The sequence below is a fragment of the Hemitrygon akajei genome, chromosome 5, assembly GCF_048418815.1.
Source record: "Hemitrygon akajei chromosome 5, sHemAka1.3, whole genome shotgun sequence".
NCBI lineage: Eukaryota > Metazoa > Chordata > Chondrichthyes > Myliobatiformes > Dasyatidae > Hemitrygon > Hemitrygon akajei.
The window spans coordinates 90,357,317-90,378,857 of record NC_133128.1 but is presented as its reverse complement, the minus strand read 5'-3'; the positions used below and the strand labels follow the sequence as shown (position 1 = coordinate 90,378,857).

The window sequence follows — 21,541 nt, the reverse complement described above, 5'->3', positions numbered from 1 at the left end:
GAAGAAAGGCCCAACCAGCTTCATCTTTCTCCATATGTCAAACACTTTATTTGAAGAACCTACGTGGGAAACCTATGCTGGGTTGCCTACAGTACATTCATTTCTTAAAATTGAACATTACTCCAGGTGTGATCTCACCAGCACATCGTAAATATGAATCAAATATTTCCTCCTTGTATTGTTACGTACCCCGTAACTGGGTTTACAGACCAGCAGAAATAGAAGAATCCGTTGGAGTCTGGTGGTACCAAAAACTAAAGGTGTTTATTAGTAAACTACACAATACAGTATCAAAAATGCAAATATACATATAAAACAGGTTAGCAATAATAAACATAGAAGTGTAGGAATAATAATCAACAATAATAAACAAGCTCTATCAATGTCTAGGGGTAAATGAATTGTCATTGAAGAATATAAAGTTCAGTTCAGTTCATGTGTGCTGAGGTAGTTGCGGTTGTTGTAATTTGTTGGAGAGCAAGAGCGAGCAAGAGATTGAGCAGCTGCAGCCAGCAAACCGTCTGTTGTATTCTGATTCCATTGTACCGTTGTGGTCATTTGGTTATGACCCCTCCGCTCTCCGGCTAGACCGTTCTGTGGTGGACTCGTCACTCTGGCATGAGTGGACACACACACAAGTCCCCACCGGTCCTACCATCACACTGTGAGCTTTGTTGACCCATCTTCTGATTCGGTTCTCGAAGCCCCCACCTTCCTGTGGGTGCACAACACTCGATCAGTGTCCACTGGTGTGTCTGAGGGTTGTCGCCCCACACCTGTCTTTTATCCCCACTGACAATGTATCAGCCATCCATCAACTCAAAATGACCATGTCCATCAAATCAGGCCACTCCTGCTGTCTCCTTAGGAATGTTAACGAGCAAAGTAACGGCCTTGTAGCGAAAGGTAAACAATCCAGGAAGCCATAATACATAAATCAACTGTGTCTCTCTCTCTCTTATCTGTAGCAGATGTCTCTCCCTCTGTTCTGCATCTCTCTCTCTCATTAGCAGCATAGCAATAGTTCAAAGTTCTCAAAGGGGGGCGGAATGGTTAACTCTGCACCCCATTTCCATCAGGTCTGTTTAGCACTCATAACAGTATGTTTCATACTCCTGAAATAAAGACAATATTTCTTTAGCCTACTTGCTTGCATACTGACATGTGTCTCAAATACAAAGAACCCAGTAAATGACAGTATTTTGTGGTTTTGCTCCAGTTAAATAGAAATCTGCTTTTTTTGTACCTCTAAAGTGTGTGACTTCACATTCACAATTGACTTCACTCCATTTGCTAATTTTTTGTCCCCTATTCATTTAACCCATCTATGTCCTTTAGCTGGCTCCTCACAGACTGAAAACCTACCTATCTTAGTTTTACCTACAAATACACTCTGTGTTTTCAGCCCAATTATTGATATGGATTTTTAAATTGCTAAGGCCGTTTGTTACTGATTGTCAATTTGAAAGTGATCCAAACACTCTATTTTCTGTTAGTTGGCTGTTCCTTTTTACATGCCAATTTCTAACCCCAAATTATGGATGCAATGCAGTAACAAACACAAAATGCTGGAGGAACTCAGCAGGCCAGGCAGCATTTATGGCAACGAGTAAACAGTTAATGGTTTTGACCGAGACCCTTTGTCAGGACTGGAGAGAAAAAAGATGAGGAGTCAGAGTAAGAAGGTGGGGGGAGGTGATGGGTGAAACTGGGAGGGGGGAGGGGTGAAGTAAAGAGCTGGGAAATCAATTGGTGAAAGAGATACAGGGCTGGAGAAGAGGGAATCTGATAGAAGAGGACAGAAGGCCATGGAAGACAGGGAAGGGAGAGGAGCACCAGAGGGAGGTGGGGGTAGGTAAGGAAATAAGGTGAGAGAGGGAAATAGAAATGGGGAATGGTGAAGGAGAGGGTAGGGGGCATTACTAGAAGTTCGAGATATCAATGTTCATGCCATCAGGTTGGAGGCATGGAGAAAATCTAATTACTATCCTATCACCTCCTTTTCACATTTTAAAACCTTTCAGTTAGATCATTCATTAAATGAAAGCAATACAAGTCCTGTCTGAGCAATTTCTCACAGTTTTGCCATCAGATCATTCTGGTATTCTTAAGAATAGGATTTCAAGATGCTTAGAGAGCCATCTGGTTTTTCACGTACCGATTGACAAGTGCACCAAGATAGATTCTCTGCTTAGAAGTAAAGCATGTTTTTCTATACGGCATTTTCTAAAAGGCAAAAGCTGTGAGACTATTGATATGACATACTTTTGACAAACATTGTAAAATGACAACATGCTGGGATTTCTGTTTGAAATTACTTAACAAATATGATACACTACTTTCCCTCACTATGAAAGAACTAGAACACATTACATAGGACGTGGGTCTATAGGCACACTGGATCAGACAATAGATAAATGTTAATGGGATGTAGGAGGGTTATGCGGTCATTAGATATTCTAGTGCCCTCATGGATAAAAAGATTAATTGTTTCACATAATTTATTAGCACAACAATATGAACCAATTCATGCTTTTGTTGAAAAACATATCTAATGATAAACTTGAGCATGTTTGTGAGAGCACCTTGCAATTACTCTAATAGAGCCATTTCATGCCACAGGATTCCAATTTGTCTCCCACCTCTTTTGGTTTATTATTCCATGACTTCCTAGATGAATTTTAACTGAAACAATGTTCCATTGTGCAGGTTCCACAAAGACAGCAGTGCCCAAAATAGTACAACAACTGTGAAAAGGTGCTGAAGACTGCTGATAGTGTGGGTTATCTTTTATCATAGAATCATAGAAATGTACATCACAGAAGTGGGCCCTTTTGGCCCACTTTGTGTGTGCCAACGGTGATACCATCTACAGTAATCCTACTCTCCTGCCTTAGATTCATATCCCTCTGTGCCTTTCCTATCCAACTACATGCCCAAACACCTTTTAGCATTATAATTGTACCTGTCTTCACCATCTCCTCTGGCAGCTCATTCCAGATATTCACCACTCTGTGTGGAAAAACTTGCCCTTCCTTTCAATTTCTCCCTTTTTACCTCAAACCTGTGTGCTCTAGTTTTAGATTCCTCTGCCCTGGGAAAAATGACTCTTAACTATCTGTCCTATCTATTCCCCTCAAAATTTTGTAAACTTCTATGTTGCAATAAAAGTAAAGCCAGACTATCCAGTTTCTCCTCAAAGCTGCAGCCTCCAATCCAGGCAATGCCTTGGTGAATCTCCTTTGCACTCTCTCTGTTGCTACCACATCCTTCCCATAGAGTGGTGAGCAGAAATGTACTCAATATTGGGCAGCACGATAGCGTACTGGTTAGCGTAACACTATTTCAGCACCAGCAAGCAAGATTCAATTTCTGTCGCTGTCTGTAAGGAGTTTGTACATACATTCTCCCCGTGACTACAGGGTTTCCTCCGGGTACTCTGGTCTCCTCTCACATTACAAAGATGGGCAGGTTAGTAGGTTAATTGGTCACAAAGGCGTAATTGGGTGATGTGGACTCATTGAGTCCGAAAGACCTGTTACCTTGTTGCATCTCTAAATCTAAAACAAATCTAAAAATATTCTCAATATGGTCTAATTAATGTTTTGTACAACTGCAAAATAACTTTTCAACTCTTAGACTCAATGCTTCAGTCAATGAAAGCAGGAGTACCAAATTCCTTCTTCATTACCCTCTCCATTGTGTTATCACTTTCAAGGAGCTGTGGACTTGCACCCTGTGATCTCTCTATACATCAACTCCCCTAAGGTCACTGACAGTTACTCTACATATCCTACCGGAACCTGACCTCCCAAACTGTGTTATCTCACTCTTAATTCTGTGTGGCACTGCTCCTCTCAAATTTCCAGCTGTATCTTTAAACAACCTTCTCCACCAGCTTACTGTATCTTCTTTGGTAACCCAGTTCTTTATTCCTAAGGTTGTTTGCTTTTCATCATGCTAGCAAACCTGAATTAAGGTTGCCTAACCTAAACCATTTGAATTGATGTCTAATCTCCAGGACTTGGTTACCTGGAGGCTTGTTGAAATACATTTGACATTTAATCCAAAAAGCTGTAGCTTATTTATTTGACAAATACTGGACATGAGAAAAAAGGGCCATTTTCCACTGGCAGAACAGAGAAAATATGCACTCTCAGCTCTTCCACAAACATGGGCAAGTAGGTGACCAATGGGAGGAAGTTGAAAACTGGGGTAGTTGCCAGCTGGAGGTTGTATGATGAAGTCTCTGGGCAAATCTCCAAGCTGACTTGACAACATTAAAATGCATGAACATAATTGGAGTAATTTTCACTTATTTTTCCTACCAGAATTCTGTGTGAAACTGTGAAAGACTTTGTTGCCAAAGTTGGTAAATCGCATGAAAAGACCAATGAAAATACAGAAGAGACTGAAACACTGGCAAATAAAGTAAGAATTCAATGTATTTGTGTTTTTTTTAGAAACTTGTAATGCATTTGCACTGCCATAGTACATTCCAAATCATCTAAGATGAAAATTCTGATCAGCAGTCATGTTGAGTCAGAAGGTTGTGTGCAAACTCTGGCGGAGTACTTTTGGAAAACTATTGGCCAAGGGGCCTTTTTGCATGAAATGTTAAATGGATGTCCTGTCAGTTCAATCACTTGAGAGCAGTGAAGAAATCCTGGGTGTCATAATAAATAGCTTTAAATCCTATCTTTTGAATCGGCATCTTTACAGCATTATTTAGGCAGTATCATTTTGCTTCTTGAAGGATTTTGTGCACAAATTGATAGGCATATTTCAACATTCCATTGCTCGCCAGGATTCAGAGACGCTGGATTGGATATAAAGTTCACCGTTACACCTGGCATTGTGAGGTGCCATGTAAATATTGGGTCCGTATAAATGTTCCATGTTTTGATGCTGCCCTCTATGCAGTATTTATATCCAGGCTTAAAAAACCGGGTACATTGAATATACAGACATGAATTGTCTGTTGGAATTGGAATTTCCATGTATATTTCATATATTTCATATTCCATGCAGTTGGAATTTCCATGTATATTTTGGGAATTAGAATTTCCATGTATATTTCATATATTTCATATATTTCATATTCCATGCAGTTGGAATTTCCATGTATATTTTGGGAAGGAGGTTGTGTTTGTAATAATATCTTCAAAGCCATAGCTCTGAACAATTGAGATCATTTCTTGATCAGCGTTTCAGTGTGAAGATATTCTAAGATAAAGGCAGCAGTCAACCGTTTAACCCCTTGCTTTATAATTTATAAAATCAAATTTGTTCTTTTATCTTAATGACACTTGCTTCAAATTCAAATTCAAGTTTAGTTATCATTCACCCATTCAGCTGAATGAAACAGCGTTCCTCTGGGAACATGATGCAAACCATACACTGCACAAGGCACGCAACACATTCAAGACAGCGAGCACACAAACTATCACACAAAAAATATACAGCCCAAGTCCCTGAGTGACATGTCCTGCAAATTGATGGTGCCGTTCCCAGCAGTCTGTAGATAAACGCACGCATGCAATCGAGCTTGTCATTCCACCTATCAAACACAGGAGGGCAGCACTGATGGGAGAAGCCAGTCCCCAACTGAACATAGACACTACGTTACACCGCCTCCAGCGTCACAGCTTGAGGCCTAGTCCTTGCTACAGCCGAAGCCATGCAGCTCCTCTACCACCTGTCACGCTACTAATCAAAGGAAACAGGCCTACGGTATCTGACATTATCAATGTCTAGCAGGGTCTTGCGATTGCAAGAGAAGTGTCCACCAGTTACACTACGCAGCCTATGCATGCTGCTCCAATGCCTTCCTGTAGTAGGCTGTAACATGGCGTGTACAAAGTCCAGCTCTTCTGCCAATGAGCAGCTCACTAATGCGGTGAACTTGCAGTACCCAAAATTCTCAGAGTCCAGCATTGTCTTGCGATTATAAAAAAGACAGTTAAAGAAGTAAAAAACACCTTTGGTTGACTCCCAAGAGGCTGCTGCCTCCAAGTGCGCTGCCATCTTATTGGTTACTGGCTTGTACTAACCCAATATCCAATGGCGTTAACATAGAAAAGCACAGCACAGCAACAAGCCTTTCGACCCATCATGTCTGTGCCTATCATGATATCCATTTAAAATAATCCCTCTGCCAGCATATGGTCTATGTCACTCTATTGCCCGCCTGTTCATGTGGCTGTCTGACTGCTCCTTAAACAATGCTATCTGCATGCTGCTACATCCTTAGACAACCATCCTCTGGATCCACAACTCCACCAATGTTTGGATCATCTACAAAATTAGTAATCAGCCCAACTACATTTTTGTTCATGACATCACAAACGACAGCAGTGGAACGCCACTGATCACAGACTACCAGTAGGACTAACACCCCTCCTCCACCAACATGTGTCTTCTATGGCCAAGCCAATTTTCAATCCAATGTACTAAGCCATCGTGGCTCTGTTGTGCCTTAATCTTCTGAATCAGCGTACCATTTGGGACCTTCTTAAATACTTTGTAAACTATATGCATACAGAATCTATTTTCCTACCATCATCACTTCTTCAGAAATTTTACAATGGGATAATGATTCTCTGACTATACAAAATCCACTAATATCTTTCTTTGAACACTCAGTATAAGAGCCTCCACAACCCTATTGGGTAGCAGATTCCACAGATCAAATTCACTCTGAAATTTGAGAAGGAGAAGCCAACATCAGATGTATCAGTATTACAGTGTAGTAAAGGGAATTACAGAGGCATGAGGGAAGAGTTGGCCAGAATTGGAAAAGAACACTGGCAGGGATAATGGCAGAGCAGCAATGGCTGGAATTTCTGGAAGCAATTGGGAAGGCACAGAGTGTATATATATCTCAAAGTGGAAGGATTATTCTAAAGGGAAAATGACACAATGCTGGCTAACAAGAGAAGTCAAAATCAACATAAAAGCCAAAGAGAGGGCATATAATAGAGCAAAAATTGCTGGGAGGATCAGGAAGCTTTCAAGTACCAGTAGAAGAGAACTAAATAAAGTCATTAAGAAGGTAAAGGTGAAATATAAAAGTAATCAAGCCAATAATATTAAAAAGGATACCTGAATTTTCTTCAGATAGATAAAGTGTAAATGAGAGGAGAGAATGAATATCAGACCACTGTGAAATGACACTGGAGAGGTAGTAATAAGGGACCAGGAAATGGCAGACAAAATGAATAAGTATTTTGCATTAGTCTTCTCCGTAGAAGACACTAGCAGTTGGGTGGAAGTTCTAGGTGTCAGGGGTCATGAAGTGTGTGAAGTTACCATTACGAGAGAGAATGTTTTTGGGGAAACGGAAAGGTCTGTAGGTAGATAAAACTCAGAGTAAAAAAACTTAACCCTTCCATCCCCTTTGAACCTCTCATGCTCTCTGGTATTAGACATTTCTACTCTGGGGAAAAAATACTCCCTGTCTACTCTATCTGTGCCTCTCACAATCTTTCAGATCTCCCCTCAGCCTCCGCCACTCCAAGAAAACAACCCAAGTTTGTTTGGTTGTTTCTTTTTTTGTGTAATTTATTTTTTGTTGAAGTTCATCATCAAACATTTCCATAAGATGTATTTCAGACATTGTACATATATATCATATAATCAAATATGTTGCAAATCTCCACATAGTATTTATCTGAGGTACACACTTATAGAAAAGAGTGGTAAGAAAGAACAAGCAAAAGAAGAAAACTATGTACAAGTAGGGAGTGATCTTTTTTTACAACATATTCATTGATTTGTGAGAATAAAATCGGGCCTATGAGGTGTTATGTAGTTAAACCATTTTTCCCAGTATGAATCAAATTGTTCCAACTTATGATTAACAGATGCTGTTATCTTCTCCATTTTGTAAATGTCCATTCTAATTTCCATCCATGCATTTAAGGTTGGACTCTCCTGTGATAACCATTTCCTGGTAAGAGTCTTTTTACCAGCCACCAGCAGTGTATTCATTAAATATTTATCTCTTTTCAACCATTCTTGAGGTATATACCCAAAATATATGGTCTTACTTTCTAAGGGTATTTCGCATTTAAAGATATGCCCATTATCAAAGACTATTGGAGTGGGATACACAATGCCCTACAAGAATAGTCTTTGATAATGGGCATTCCCATATGGGCAGGTATGATATTGTGGCCATCACTGAGACGTGGCTAAAGGATGCATGTCTCTAAGAGCTGAACATCCAGGGATACACAGTGTATCGGAAGGATAGGCAGGTAGGCAGAGGGGGTGGCATGGCTTTATTGGTAAGAAATGATATTAAATCATTAGAAAGAGGTGACATAGGATCAGAAGGTGCAGAATCTTTATGGGTTGAGCTAAGAAATCGCAGAGGTAAAAGGACCCTAATGGCAGTTATATACAGGCCTCCTAACAGCTGCAGTGATGTGGACTACAGATTACATCAGGAAATAGAAAAGGCTTGCCAGAAGGACAGTGTTATGATAGTTGTGGAGGATCTTAACATGCAAGTAGATTGGGAAAATCAGGTTGGCACTGGATCTCAAGAGAGAGAATTTGTAGAATGTCTTCGAGATGGCTTTTTAGAGCTTGTTGTTGAGCCCACTAGGGGATTGGCTGTAGTGGATTGGGTATTGTGTAATGAACCAGAGGTGATTAGAGAGATTGAGCTGAAGGAACCCTTAGGAGGCAGTGATCGTAACATGATTGAGTTCACTGTGAAATTTGAGAAAGAGAAGCCGAAATCCAATGTGTCAGTATTTCAGTGGAGTAAAGGAAATTACAGTGGCATGAGAGAGGAACTGGCCAAAGTTGACTGGAAAGGGACACTAGTGGGAAGAACGGCAGAGCAGCAGTGGCTGGAGTTTATGTGAGAAGTGAGGAAGGTGCAAGATAGATATATTCCAAAAAAGAAGAAATTTTCAAATGGAAAAAGGATGCAACCTTGGCTGACAAGAGAAGTCAAAGCCAAAGTAAAAGCAAAGGAGAGGGCATACAAGGAAGCAAAAATTAGTGGGAAGACAGAGGACTGGGAAGTTTTTAAACGCTTACAAAAGGAAACTAAGAATGTCATTAAGAGGGAAAAGATAAACTTTGAAAGGAAGCTAGCAAATAATATCAAAGAGGATACTAAAAGCTTTTTCAAGTATATAAAGAGTAAAAGACAGGTGAGAGTAGATATAGGACCAATAGAAAATGATGCTGGAGAAATTGTAATGGGAGATAAGGAGATGGCGGAGGAACTGAACGAGTATTTTGCATCAGTCTTCACTGAGAAAGACATCAGCAGTATACCGGACACTCAAGGGTGTCAGGGAAGAGAAGTGTGCGCAGTCACAAATACGACAGAGAAAGTACTCAGGAAGCTGAATAGTCTAAGGGTAGATAAATCTCCCGGGCCAGATGCAATGTGCCCTTGTGTTCTGAAGGAAGTAGCTGTGGAGATTGCAGAGGCATTAGCAATGATTTTTCAAAAGTCATTAGATTCTGGCATGGTTCTGGAGGACTGGAAGATTGCAAATGTCACTCCGCTATTTAAGAAGGGGGCAAGGAAGCAAAGAGGAAGTTATAGACCTGTTAGCTTGACATCGGTGTTTGGGAAGTTGTTGGAGTCGATTGTCAAGGATGAGGTTACGGAGTACCTGGAGGCATATGACAAGATAGGCAGAACTCAGCATGGTTTCCTTAAAGGAGAATTCTGCCTGACAAGCCTAGTGCAATTTTTTGAGGAAATTACAAGTCGGCTAGACAAGGCAGATGCAGTGGATGTTGTGTTTTGGATTTTCAGAAGGCCTTTGACAAGGTGCCTTACATGAGGCTGCTAAGCAAGATAAGAGCCCATGGAATTATGGGGAAGTTATATATGTGGATAGAGCGTTGGCTGATTGGCAGGAAACAGAGAGAGGAAATAAAGGGATCCCACAGGGGTCCGTGTTGGGGCCGCTTCTTTTTACATTGTATATCGACGATTTGGATTATGGAATAGATGGCTTTGTGGCTATGTTTGCTGATGATACAAAGATAGTTGGAGGGGCCAGTAGTGCTGAGGACACAGAGAGTCTGCAGAGAGACGTGGATAGATTGGGAGAATGGGCAAAGAAGTGGCAAATGAAATACAATGTTGGAAAGTGTATGGTCATGCACTTTGGTAGAAGAAATAAACGGGCAGACAATTATTTAAATGGGGAGAGAATTCAAAGTTCTGAGATGCAACGGGACTTGGGAGTCCTCGTGCAGGATACCTTTAAGGTTAACCTCCAGGTTGAGTCAGTGGTGAAGAAGGCGAATGCAATGTTGGCATTCATTTCTAGAGGAATAGCATATAGGAGCTGGGATGTGATATTGAGGCTCTATAAGGCACTGGTAAGACCTCACTTGGAATACTGTGTGCAGTTTTGGGCTCCTTATTTAAGAAAGGATGTGCTGACATTGAAGAGGGTTCAGAGAAGATTCACTGGAATGATTCCGGTAATGAGAGGGTTAACATATGAGGAACGTTTGACCACTCTTGGACTGTACTCCTGGGAGTTTAGAAGAATGAGGGGGGACCTCATAGAAACATTTCGAATGTTGGAAGGCATGGACAGAGTGGATGTGGCAAAGTTGTTTCCCATGGTGGGGGAGTCTAGTACGAGAGGGCATGACTTGATTGAAGGGCACCCATTCAGAACAGAGATGCGAAGACATTTTTTCAGCCGGAGGGTGGTGAATCTGTGGAATTTGTTGCCACAGGCGGCAGTGGAGGCCAAGTCATTGGGTGTATTTAAGGCAGAGAATGATAGGTATCTGAGTAGCCAGGGCATCAAAGGTTATGGTGAGAAGGCGGGGGAGTGGGACTAAATGGGAGAATGGATCAGCTCATGATAAAATGACGGAGCAGACTCAATGGGCTGAATGGCTGACTTCTGCTCCTTTGTCTTATGGTCTTATGGTCTAGAATATGATAATGGTTTGTATTTTGATTTCCACAATTCCTCTAGCAAACAGGGAGGTTACTATCATAATGGGATTTCTGAGAGGGTGTAATAAAATATCTCATCAAGTTTTTTCATCTGAACTCCCTCCATTTCTGTGAACTGGTACACTTCCATTGATATCTCTATATTGTTGTCCATTCTTCCTCAGATATAATTATCCCTCCTTCCTTCTCCCATTTTGTTTTAATGTATGAAGTCGAATGTGTTTTAAGATTTGACAAACCCTTATACACACTTGATATGATTCTACAACTGTTATCTGAATTATATGCTTTTCTAAATACAGTCGGCCCTCCTTATCCATGGATTCAACCAACCGCGGATTGGGAAAACCCGGAAGTTCTCTGTCCAGCACTCGTTGTTTGAGCATGTATAGACTACTATTTCTTGTTATTATTCCCTAAACAATACAGTATAACAACTATTTACATAGCATTTACATTGTATTAGGTATTATAAGTAATCTAGAGATGATTTAGAAGTACAGGCAGTCCCCGGGTTATGAACGAGTACCGTTCCTGAGTCTGTCTTTAAGTCGGAACAGGTATATCCGGTATTATTTAGCGTCAGTTAGTCAAACGTTTGTCTTTGTATATATTATATATTTTACCTTTCTATGCAAATAAAACACTTAAGAAACGTATGTATTTCAATAATTAAATCACTGCATTGCTTAGTAATAATTGTAACTTTCATCGGGGCAGGGCCTTTCACATGCTCCATTAAAATTGTTCTGATCGTTGACCGACTGTAGCCTAATGCATTTCCAATGACCGATGGCATTTCCCCTCTTTCCTGTTGCTTTATTACTTGCACTTTATTTTCAGTTGTGACCGTGATTATTTTCATGAACAGAAACACTGCGGATTCAGAGCTTCACCACCGGGTCCTAATGTCCACTGGACTGAGACAGGTTAAATAAGGTCCGGGGTTCTGCTGGGTCCTAAAGACCACGGCACTGAGACAGGTCAAATAAGGAACTTGAGCATCCGCCTTTTTTGGTATCTGCGGGAGGTCCCGGAACCAATCGCCTGCGGATAAGGAGGGCCGACTGTACCTCTATCAAACATGTACTTGCCTTGATTACATTTTTAACCATCCTATTAACATATTAGCACATCTGTAAATACCAATAAAAGTCATTTTTCTAATTAGTGTTTCTCTTTAAGCATTTCAAAGCTGAACAGTGTTACTTTTTTCATTATATTGCAAAGAATTGTTATTCCTTTAGCTGTCCAGTCCTTAAATCTAGCATCTAATTTATACGGCGTAAAATCTGAGTCATATGCACACCAATTAAGAATTGCAATATCTACCTCTAGTTTATATTCTTTTATAATAGTTTTCCATATTTTGAGTCCATTTCACCCATGGGTTATCAATAGTATTTATGTACCTTTGTAAGTTATTATCAGCCAAAATTGCCTGTATGGGGTTGGGAAGTATCCCCTCCTCAATATTTTTCCATTGAGCACCATATGATGGGTTGCACCAACATATCACAGCTCTCAACTGTGCTGCAAAATAATAAGCTCTAAGAGAAGGTAGGCCCCATCCCCCCCTTTGCCTTGGCTAATTGCAAAGTTTTGAGATGAACTCTAGGCCTTTTACCTTGCCATATATATCTTGATAACATGAGATCATTGATCATTCTTCTGACCTCTAAAGGATTCCAGCCCAGTCTGCTTATTCTGTCCTCACAAGTAAATCCAGTCAATCCTACCCACTCCTATCCCCATCCCTACAGGAATTAATTTGGTGAACCTTTATGCTTATTTAAATTGGAAGGCCGGAGCTGTATACAATATTTGATGTGACCTTACCTAATTACAAAAATGTGCACTCAGATCCACATACTAGAAAAGTTAACATGCTATTTACCTTCACTAGCTGCTTGCTGTACTAGCAGTAAACATGTTTACTTTTAGTTACTGGTGTACAAGGACTGCCAGGTCACTCTGATCACCAACACCTATTAATCTCCTATCATTTAAAACATTCTGTTTCGTTCACCTGTAACTTTACAATGTCTTTCTAAATGGTTTAAACACCCATTAGTTATTGGAAAGTTAATAATCTAGCATCAGAAATACAAAGGAGTTTGAGGATAATGGTTCGATTTGGTGTATCAGGACTCTGTAGTGGTGATATTGATTTATTGATAAAGATGGTCCTGTGCTTATCGTGATAAGGATTGTAATGTAGATTGTAAAGGGAAAGGGGGACACATATTAGTAATCAAGTCATGAACCCCATATCAAATAGCAAAAGATAAAACTACAGATGCTGGATATTTGATTGTTTAAATTTACCAAATAAAAAATAACCTTAACAGGCAGCTAAAGCTTTCACTAGGGCAAAAGAAAAGCGAAAGAGGCCAGAATTAAAGGAGTGTAGCGATGTTGGGGGAGTTTACTGTAACAGAGATAGGAAAGGGCAAGATCATGATTTGAAAATTAATAAATTTTTAAAGGTGTGATAAGGAAAACATTAACCCCGGCTGATAAGAGCGGAAAGACCGGGGAATAAGCAGCAAATCTGCCAATGTTTTATATAGTTAAGTTATTTTCAATGACTTTAAATGTTTTTTGACTGTCAGTATGCATTCTAATGTTTAAGGCATTCAGAAGTTCACAGCCAAAGATGTCTTGTGAATGCTTTGAGTCGTCTCTCTGCTCTGGACATTCTGTTTTTGCTGAGCCAAATGTCTGCACTGGGCTGACTGTCTGTACTGAGTTGATATATGCATCTTTGGTGAGCCAGTCGTCTGCATTGAGCTGCTGAGATAGGCTTGTCAATGTGATGGGAGTTGGGGTCCCAGTGAGAGAAGACCATGCATTAGTACCCTGAATGGGACACAGTCTGGCACAGGTGCAGCTGGTGATTTTGAACAATTTAAGATCTGCTCCATTAATATTTTGAGCATATGCCCAATCAAGTTGACATGGATATCCATTAGATTTGAGGGATGTGGAAAAAATTACTGTAAAAGCTTTCAACTCACGGAGTCAAATAGCTTACTGGAAGTAGAAGCCATTGAAGCAACACACACAAAATGCTAGAGGAGCTCAGCAGGCCAGACAGCATCAATGGAAAAGAGTTCAGTTGATGTTTTGGGCCAAAACCCTTCAGCAGAACTGAAAAGGGATTTTTGCTCCAGTTCTGCTGAAGGGTCTCGGTTTGAAACATTGAATGTACTGTTTTTCCATAGATGCTGCCTAGCTTGCTTGAGTTCCTCCAGTATTTTGTGTGCGTTACTATTTCATAGTTATTATTTCTATATAAAATTCTAAATGTTTGTGATTCATATCATAATACACAGAATTCCAGAAATGTTGCTCTTATTTAGCTTGAAGAACCTAAGGAAATCCTTTCTAGATATACAATGACAAAAACACCCAGAAAGGCACTTTATCAACCTGCTATCCCTCATCATGAGTTGTCGTGGGAGATCTGAAGTTGACAAATGCAAGTGGCAGTTTCACGCTCATTCACCCAGGAGCAACAGTCAATCCTTAATCTTGACAATTTGTGAAGTGCCAGTCTAAACAATGAAGGGGAAGTAGGTTTGTGTTTTAGACAGCATTTTTCATATCCTCAAGTAATCTCAAGGTAGGATAATTTCAGTGGAGTACTTTGAAGTGTTGCCTTTGTTACACTGTAGAAAGTATAGCAGTTCATTGACACAGAACATGTTCCCTCAAATGGCAATGTGACAATAACTCAGTGCTTGTTATTCAGAGCAACAACCAACCTGCTGGAGGAACTCGGCAGGCTGAACAGCATTTGTGGAGGGAGGAAAAAAATTGTCAATGTTTAGGTTCGAACTCCTACACCAGGACTGGTGTCACCAACCTATGACTTAGATTGAAAATAAACATTCCAAAAAGGATGGAAGATTATCTTCAAAATGAGTTACATGTAGAAGGGGGCCTCTTCTCATCAAAAAAATCTCCTCTCACTCCCTCAGTATTATGCTAAAGTGACAGACAAGATCTTTATTAATGTTCAGGTTTCAGGGGCAGGTCTTCTAATGTCAACTGTCTGTTTTAGTGATTTCAATTCAGTGACAAAATAAACTAAAGCTAAATTTTGTGGAAGGGAGATTTGAATATGAGATCAATACCCTATCTAACAGAGTCAAAGAAGCAGAAGTCCCAGTTGTGCAAAAGTGATTCAAGGCCCACTTCCATCTGGGAATGGATAATTTGTTTGCACCCTATCCCAAGAAAAAAGTAAGAATATCCCAAGGTACCTTATTTACAATCAATTAATGTAGAAAACAACATGGAAATCAACTATTTCACAGAAACAGCAAGGGGAGTAATGTTCTGACCTTACTGCTGCTGGTTGCTGGATAGTCAGCCCATTTTCCTAAATAGTATCATGGATCTTTGCTCAGCCAACAGGTTGGCTAGACTGTTGCTTATTATCTTATCCAAAGAGCAACATTTTCCTTTCTTCAATACTTTTGAAAGAACAGCTTACAACTCTGGAATAGGACTTGAATTAGTAAGTTTCTGACTCCAAGGAAAGAATGTGATCAAGTGAGCTGTTGATAATTGGAAAAGGGCCTTGCTCCTTGCAGATGGCGAGGGAGAGGTACTGCTGAGAATGCTGATCACCATCTTTCTGTTGTGCATGACTTTTCCCCTCATGGAGTGAAGGATCTCTCAAAAACTCACCCGCAGTATGCAATTAAGTTGCGTTTATCCAGTTGATAGCATATCCACCTCTGGTAGTTGAAATAGTTTAGGAATTACATAAAGCAGACTGGTCTGTTTGAAAAATGATAAGGTGCAGCAACAGAATTCAGTAGAAATGGCCAGGACTAATGGCATGAAATCTCAATTTTTGTTTCAGTAATACATTTAAGGAAGCAAATAAAAAAAATCTATATCTGATTATTTTTAAAAAATAATTTATTACCAATTGCCAGTATTTAATAAAGATTATCTTTTTAAAGCAGTATCTTCAAATCTGTCTTTGACAAAGGAAAAGAGAAAGCTACAAGGATAATGTACATATATCATTTTGATCCAATGATTTATTTCAGATATATTTATGCTATCTGTCATATTTATAAAACATATTTCCTTAAATAATCAAAGAAATGTGTTTTATAAATATAACATTATTAACCTCTGGCACAATGTATCAGGAGAACCATTTATAAAGCTCTACTTGACATTACTTGAGAAATAGGAAAAAAAACCCAGTGCCAACAAGATCATTTTAAAGATTATTACATTGAGCAATGGATGCTTAAAATCCTAGTTACCATAGTTACTGAGGTCTGAGTCAGGCAGCAGTGGCTAAGGATGCTGGAATGTGGATCTCAGGCTAGAAGAGTAGCACTTTCTTCCTCCTGTCTCCTGCATATGATCTCTGTCAGCCAGGCAGTTACTTTCCGCCAGCTACCAGACCCGTGGCTCGCCAATAAACCTTGGCCATCAGAACTAAAGACAGGACTCCTGAGCTAACACACTTGGGGGTGGGGGGGGGGGGGGAAGTGAGGGGGAGGCAGTCACTCAGTTGAATTGCCATTTAATCATAAAAATATTGGGGCAGGATTAGCCACGGCAGTTCCTGGAGCATGCCCTGACATTAATTAAGGTCATGGCTGATTGACTTCAGTGCCATTTCTAAGCATTATCCTTACATCACACTGTTCCCTTAATATTCAGAAATCTATTAGTTAATTCTACAGCTAAGCTTCCCTAGCTGTCTGGACAAGAGAATTCCAAAGGTTCACCACCCTCTGATGATGGTTTCTGCATTAATTGTGCTTAGGTCTCTTTGAACATTGTAATCTCTGGGGCAACATAGCAACACGTGTTGCTACAGATTCCAGCATCAGCAGTATCTTGAGTCTGTATAACATAATCTCTTACCATGTTACAGTTACTCTGCTTTCTGTTATGTGCATCAGTGTGGATAACCTCACATATGTTCACATTATCTTCCATCTGCTACACTCTAGCCCATTCATGTGGCTTGCCTCGATACATCTAACTTCCTTAACTACCCTTCACTTCCTTCTCTGTACTTATTGTACTTTTTATTTCAGGGTACAACACAGAACAGGCCCACTGGACCACCGAGCCATGCTGCTTCTAGCCTGAGATTTAATCCTAGCCTAATCATGGGACAATTTTCAATGAACAATTAACCTACTGGTATGACTTTGAGCTGTGGGAGGAAACCAGAGCACTCGGAGGAAACATGGGAAGAATGCACAGACTTTCTTACAGATGATGCCCAAATTGAACTCCAAACTGTGACACCCCAAGCTGCAATAGCATCACACTAACCTCTGCACTACCGTAGTGCCCTACTAGTTTAATTTAATATGATCCCAGCTAGTTTAATATTGTCAGCAAATCTGGAAACATGAGACTTTGTTCACTCAACGAGGAGCAACCTGGGGTGGCACGGTAGCATAGTAGTTCTCACAATGCTTTACATTACCAGCAATCCAGGATAAATTCCCACTGCTGTCTGTAAGGAGCTTGTATGTTCTCTCCGTGACTGTGTGGATATCCTCTGTGTGCTCCAGTTGCCTTCCACAATCCAAAGACATACCAGTTGGTACCGGTCGGTCATTGTAAATTAGCTATAGGGTTAAATTGAGGGTTGTTGGGCAGTTTAAAGGGCAGGGACAGCCTATGCCACGCTGCATCGCAGTACATAAGTAACATAATAAGAAGCTGGGGTGAGGGCAAGAAGTACAAGCTGGCAGGTGATAGGTGAGTCTAGGTAGGAGGGAAGGTGGATGGGTGGAGGTGAAGGTATGAACTAAGAAGCTGGGTGGAGATAGGTGAAAGGGGTCATGGGCTGATGAAGAAGTAACCTGAGGATAGTGGGAATAGAGTAGATTTCCTCATCATTCTCCGGGAATTGTTTAGGTTTTGTAGTATGAATCCCAGTATTGTTGGCAGTGAAGAACTGGTGGCACATTCAACAACCTATATTTTACCTGCCGTTCTTGTAAAGAGCCTTTGAAAGTTAACTGAATGCATAATTAAATGACAGTTTGTTGTTGCTTACATTCACATGCAAATGCTACTGACTAACTCATTCCAAGATGCAATATGTTATAGAGTCATTAGAGAGAAACAGGCCCTTCAGCCCACTGAGTCCATAGCTACCATCGACCATCCATTTGAATTAGTCCACAGCTCCTCTCAGATTCTAGCACTTACCTGTACATTTGAAGTGCTATACAGTGGCCAGCCTAACCTACCAGCCTACAAGTCATTGGAGTGACAGAGGAAACCGGTACACCTGTGGGAAACTCATCTGGTCAAAGGGAGAATGTGCACTCCACACAGGCGGCTCCAGAGGTCAGGATCAAACCCAGGTCTCTGGTAGCTTGAGGCAGCCGCCCCAATGAAGAGCAGCACTTCGAAGCACTGCAGAAACTCTGTGGGGAAGGACACCTCCCACCACTGGGCACTAAATGGGTTAATCTCTCAAACACTTCTTGAGTGCAATGTTTAAGGAAGAAACTTGAAATGGCTTTGATGGATTGTAAGGAGAGATTTGGAATTAATAATTAACGTAGACAAAGACATCGGATTATTTTTACAGTTGACATGATTTTGGGAAAAATAATAAGGTTGCAAATATAAAGGTAGTTTAAAGCTGTAAGATCTGTCACTCGTACCTGACAGTTTACACATTCTCATTGCAGTGTCTGGTACTGAACGAGAAGCTGGACTCGCTGCTGCAGACCCTCAGTGATGAATCACAAGCCACGACAAGCCACCACTGCTCAACGCCACCCATCGTAGAGGAGGAAGGTGAAGAAGAAGAGTTCAGTGAAGAATCCTTATCTGAGCAGCCAGTGGAAAGCATCCCAGCACGGTCTTCCACCCCGAAGTTCTTCAAATCCAGGGAGCAACTTATGCTTCGGGCAAACAGCCTGAAAAAAGCAGTGAGACAAATCATTGAACAAGCAGAGAAAGGTACAGTGTGGTGCAGCCTTCCTAAGCTTCCTGTTAATCCTTTATTGTCCATTAATCCAACAAGCTTTTGAAAACTGCACCTATTTTGTTACTTTTTTATTATTTCTCCACCAATGGCTAATTTTGAGGATTCTGTTAAATCCTCTCACTATCCCTGCAAGTGACAGAAATGCTACACTTGTCCATTCACCTCCTCCCTCACCTCCATTCAGGGCCCCAAACAGTCCTTTCAAGTGAGGCAACACTTCACTTGCAAATCTGTTGGGGTCATCTATTGCATCCTGATGCAGCCTCCTCTACATTGGTGAGACCAGACATAAATTAGGCAACCACTTGTCAAGCAACTCTGCTCCCTCTATCAAAAGTTTAATTTCCGGGTGGCCAACCATTTTAATGAAACATTGACTTCTCTAACTTCTGTTAATGCCCCTCCTCCCCTTCTTACCCCATCCCTGACATATTTAGTTGTTTGTTTTTTTTCTCTCTCTCTGTGCCCATCACTCTGCCTGTTCTCCATCTCCCTCTGGTGCTCCCCTCCCCCTTTCTTTCTCCCGAGGCCGCCCGTCCCATGATCCTTTCCCTTCTCCAGCTCTGTATCACTTTCGCCAATCACCTTTCCAGCTCCTAGCTTCATCCCACCCCCTCCGGTCTTCTATCATTTCTCATTTTCCCCTCCCCCCACTACTTTCAAATCTCTTACCATCTTTCCTTTCAGTTAGTCCTGATGAAGGGTCTTGGCCCAAAACGTTGACAGTGCTTCTCCTTATAGATGCTGCCTGGCCTGCTGTGTTCCACCAGCATTTTGTGTGTGTTGGTTGAGCCATTTTAATTCCTATCCCCATTCCTGTTCCAACATGTCAGTCCATGACTTCCTTTTTTTGCCACGATAGGGCCACTCTCAGGGTGGAGGAGCAATACGTCATATTCCGTCTGGGTAGCCTCCAACCTGATGACATGAGCATTAATTTCTCCTTCTGGTCATTTTTCCCCCTCCCCATTCTCTATTCTTCCATTCCCCATTCTGGCCTCTTCTCACCTGCCTCCCCCACCTGCAAGTTAACCTTTAGGTTGTTCTGCACAAGGACTCCCAAACTATGTTCCCTATAAGCTGTGCGCATGTGCAAGCACACACACATTTTTCAACCAGCGCACTAAAGAAATTAATGTGTGCACTAAAGGTTAGCTACCTAAAATAATGCAGTAATTAATAATTATACTTATTGAAAATAATCTTTTAACTAAATGTTTCTGTTAACTAGTTAATCGGTTTTTCAAATATCACAATGCACGTCAGTAATTTACGTCACCTCACCTTTCCTGTTCCGGTTTGTACAGCTGCATCACAGCGGCAGCCATCTTTGGCTGACAGTGTTCATATCGTAAACTTCACATTTGACGATGAACAAGTTAATACCTTATGTCTAAAATATCATGATTTTCTAGTTGAAAATGCTGTAATAGTTAGACAGTTTAATGATTTCAGATTTTCCATGCAAGAAAAAATTAAATCCAAACTGATTTCAAACTTTGCTCAAATGGTGGCATTTGTATTTCAAAATGAACAGTTTTGCAACCTTGCACAGTTGATGGACATTGGGGGAACCTTTCTTGTGCTTAGTGCTGACTATGAGCGCATCTTTTTCACAGATGCAGCCTGGCCTGCTGAGTATTCCTAACTCATATAGTTATTTTAGTTTTCCAGCATCTGCATTTGTTTTTAATTTTCTCCTCATTTGATCTTGTTCTGTGCTTTAATTTGACATATTGCTGTGGGGTATTTTTCAAGGCTTGGGTTTTTAGGCTTTAAGGGACTCTAAGGATAAGGAGCAGGATGTTAAGGCATCAGATTGGAGTGATCTCAGTGAACAATAGAGCCTCGGGGGCTTCTGTGGCCTACTTCTTGACCCAAATTCTGCTGATAAATGCCAGTGATTTTGAATGAAATTTTCAAATTTTTTAAATTGCTATTTCAATTGTAATAGATTAACTTTTCTGAATGTTAGAAACATTTTGAGTCCTCATGGTTTTGACAACCAGCAAAGGACCCAGCAGGACTTTGCTGGGTTTCAAAGCTTTCAAAGGCCAATGTGCCCATGATGCTTCTGCTGCTGTGCTGGACACTGAGGCAGTTTGGCCGGCAGAATAGACCTTTCCTCGTGGGCCTTCTGAGCAGAGGCATGGAGAGATCACAGCTGTGCTGTCCCAGGAGAGAAAGTTTGGTCCCTTATTTTTAAATAAATATGAATGGCTGTACTTGGACCACGTGGTTCATTTCCCACTCTGATATATTCTTCACGCTGTCAGGACCTTCCTTCACTCTGTTTAACTGATGCCTCTTTCTTGCAGTTGTGGATGAACAGAATGCGCACACCCAAGAACAGGTTGAAGTGGAACTGAAAAAGGACATTGAGGAGGTCTTGAAAGAGGAAGAAAAGGAGGAAGATGAGACGAAGGAAACAGATATTCAACCAAGTATAGTTTACTTATCTTTCTTCTAAATAGAGAGGATTGATTACTAGATAGAGAACATTAACATCAAACGTAGATCTTGCCTTTTGTGTTTCAAAGCATTCTCAGCTTTTCCATCAT

General features: G+C 40.7%; 1 protein-coding gene across 7 annotated transcripts in view; it reads left to right on the top strand.

The window, feature by feature from the left end:
* dgkh (diacylglycerol kinase, eta) overlaps nucleotides 1-21,541 on the top strand; it is a 522,439-nt gene that overhangs the window by 367,912 nt on the left and 132,986 nt on the right. For all 7 annotated transcript variants that reach the window (XM_073046012.1, XM_073046011.1, XM_073046013.1 and 4 more), the window contains 3 exons: nucleotides 4,332-4,431; nucleotides 18,679-18,952; nucleotides 21,299-21,424. In XM_073046012.1, the coding sequence (XP_072902113.1) occupies nucleotides 4,332-4,431; nucleotides 18,679-18,952; nucleotides 21,299-21,424 (500 nt within the window). The remainder of the gene's footprint in view (nucleotides 1-4,331; nucleotides 4,432-18,678; nucleotides 18,953-21,298; nucleotides 21,425-21,541) is intronic.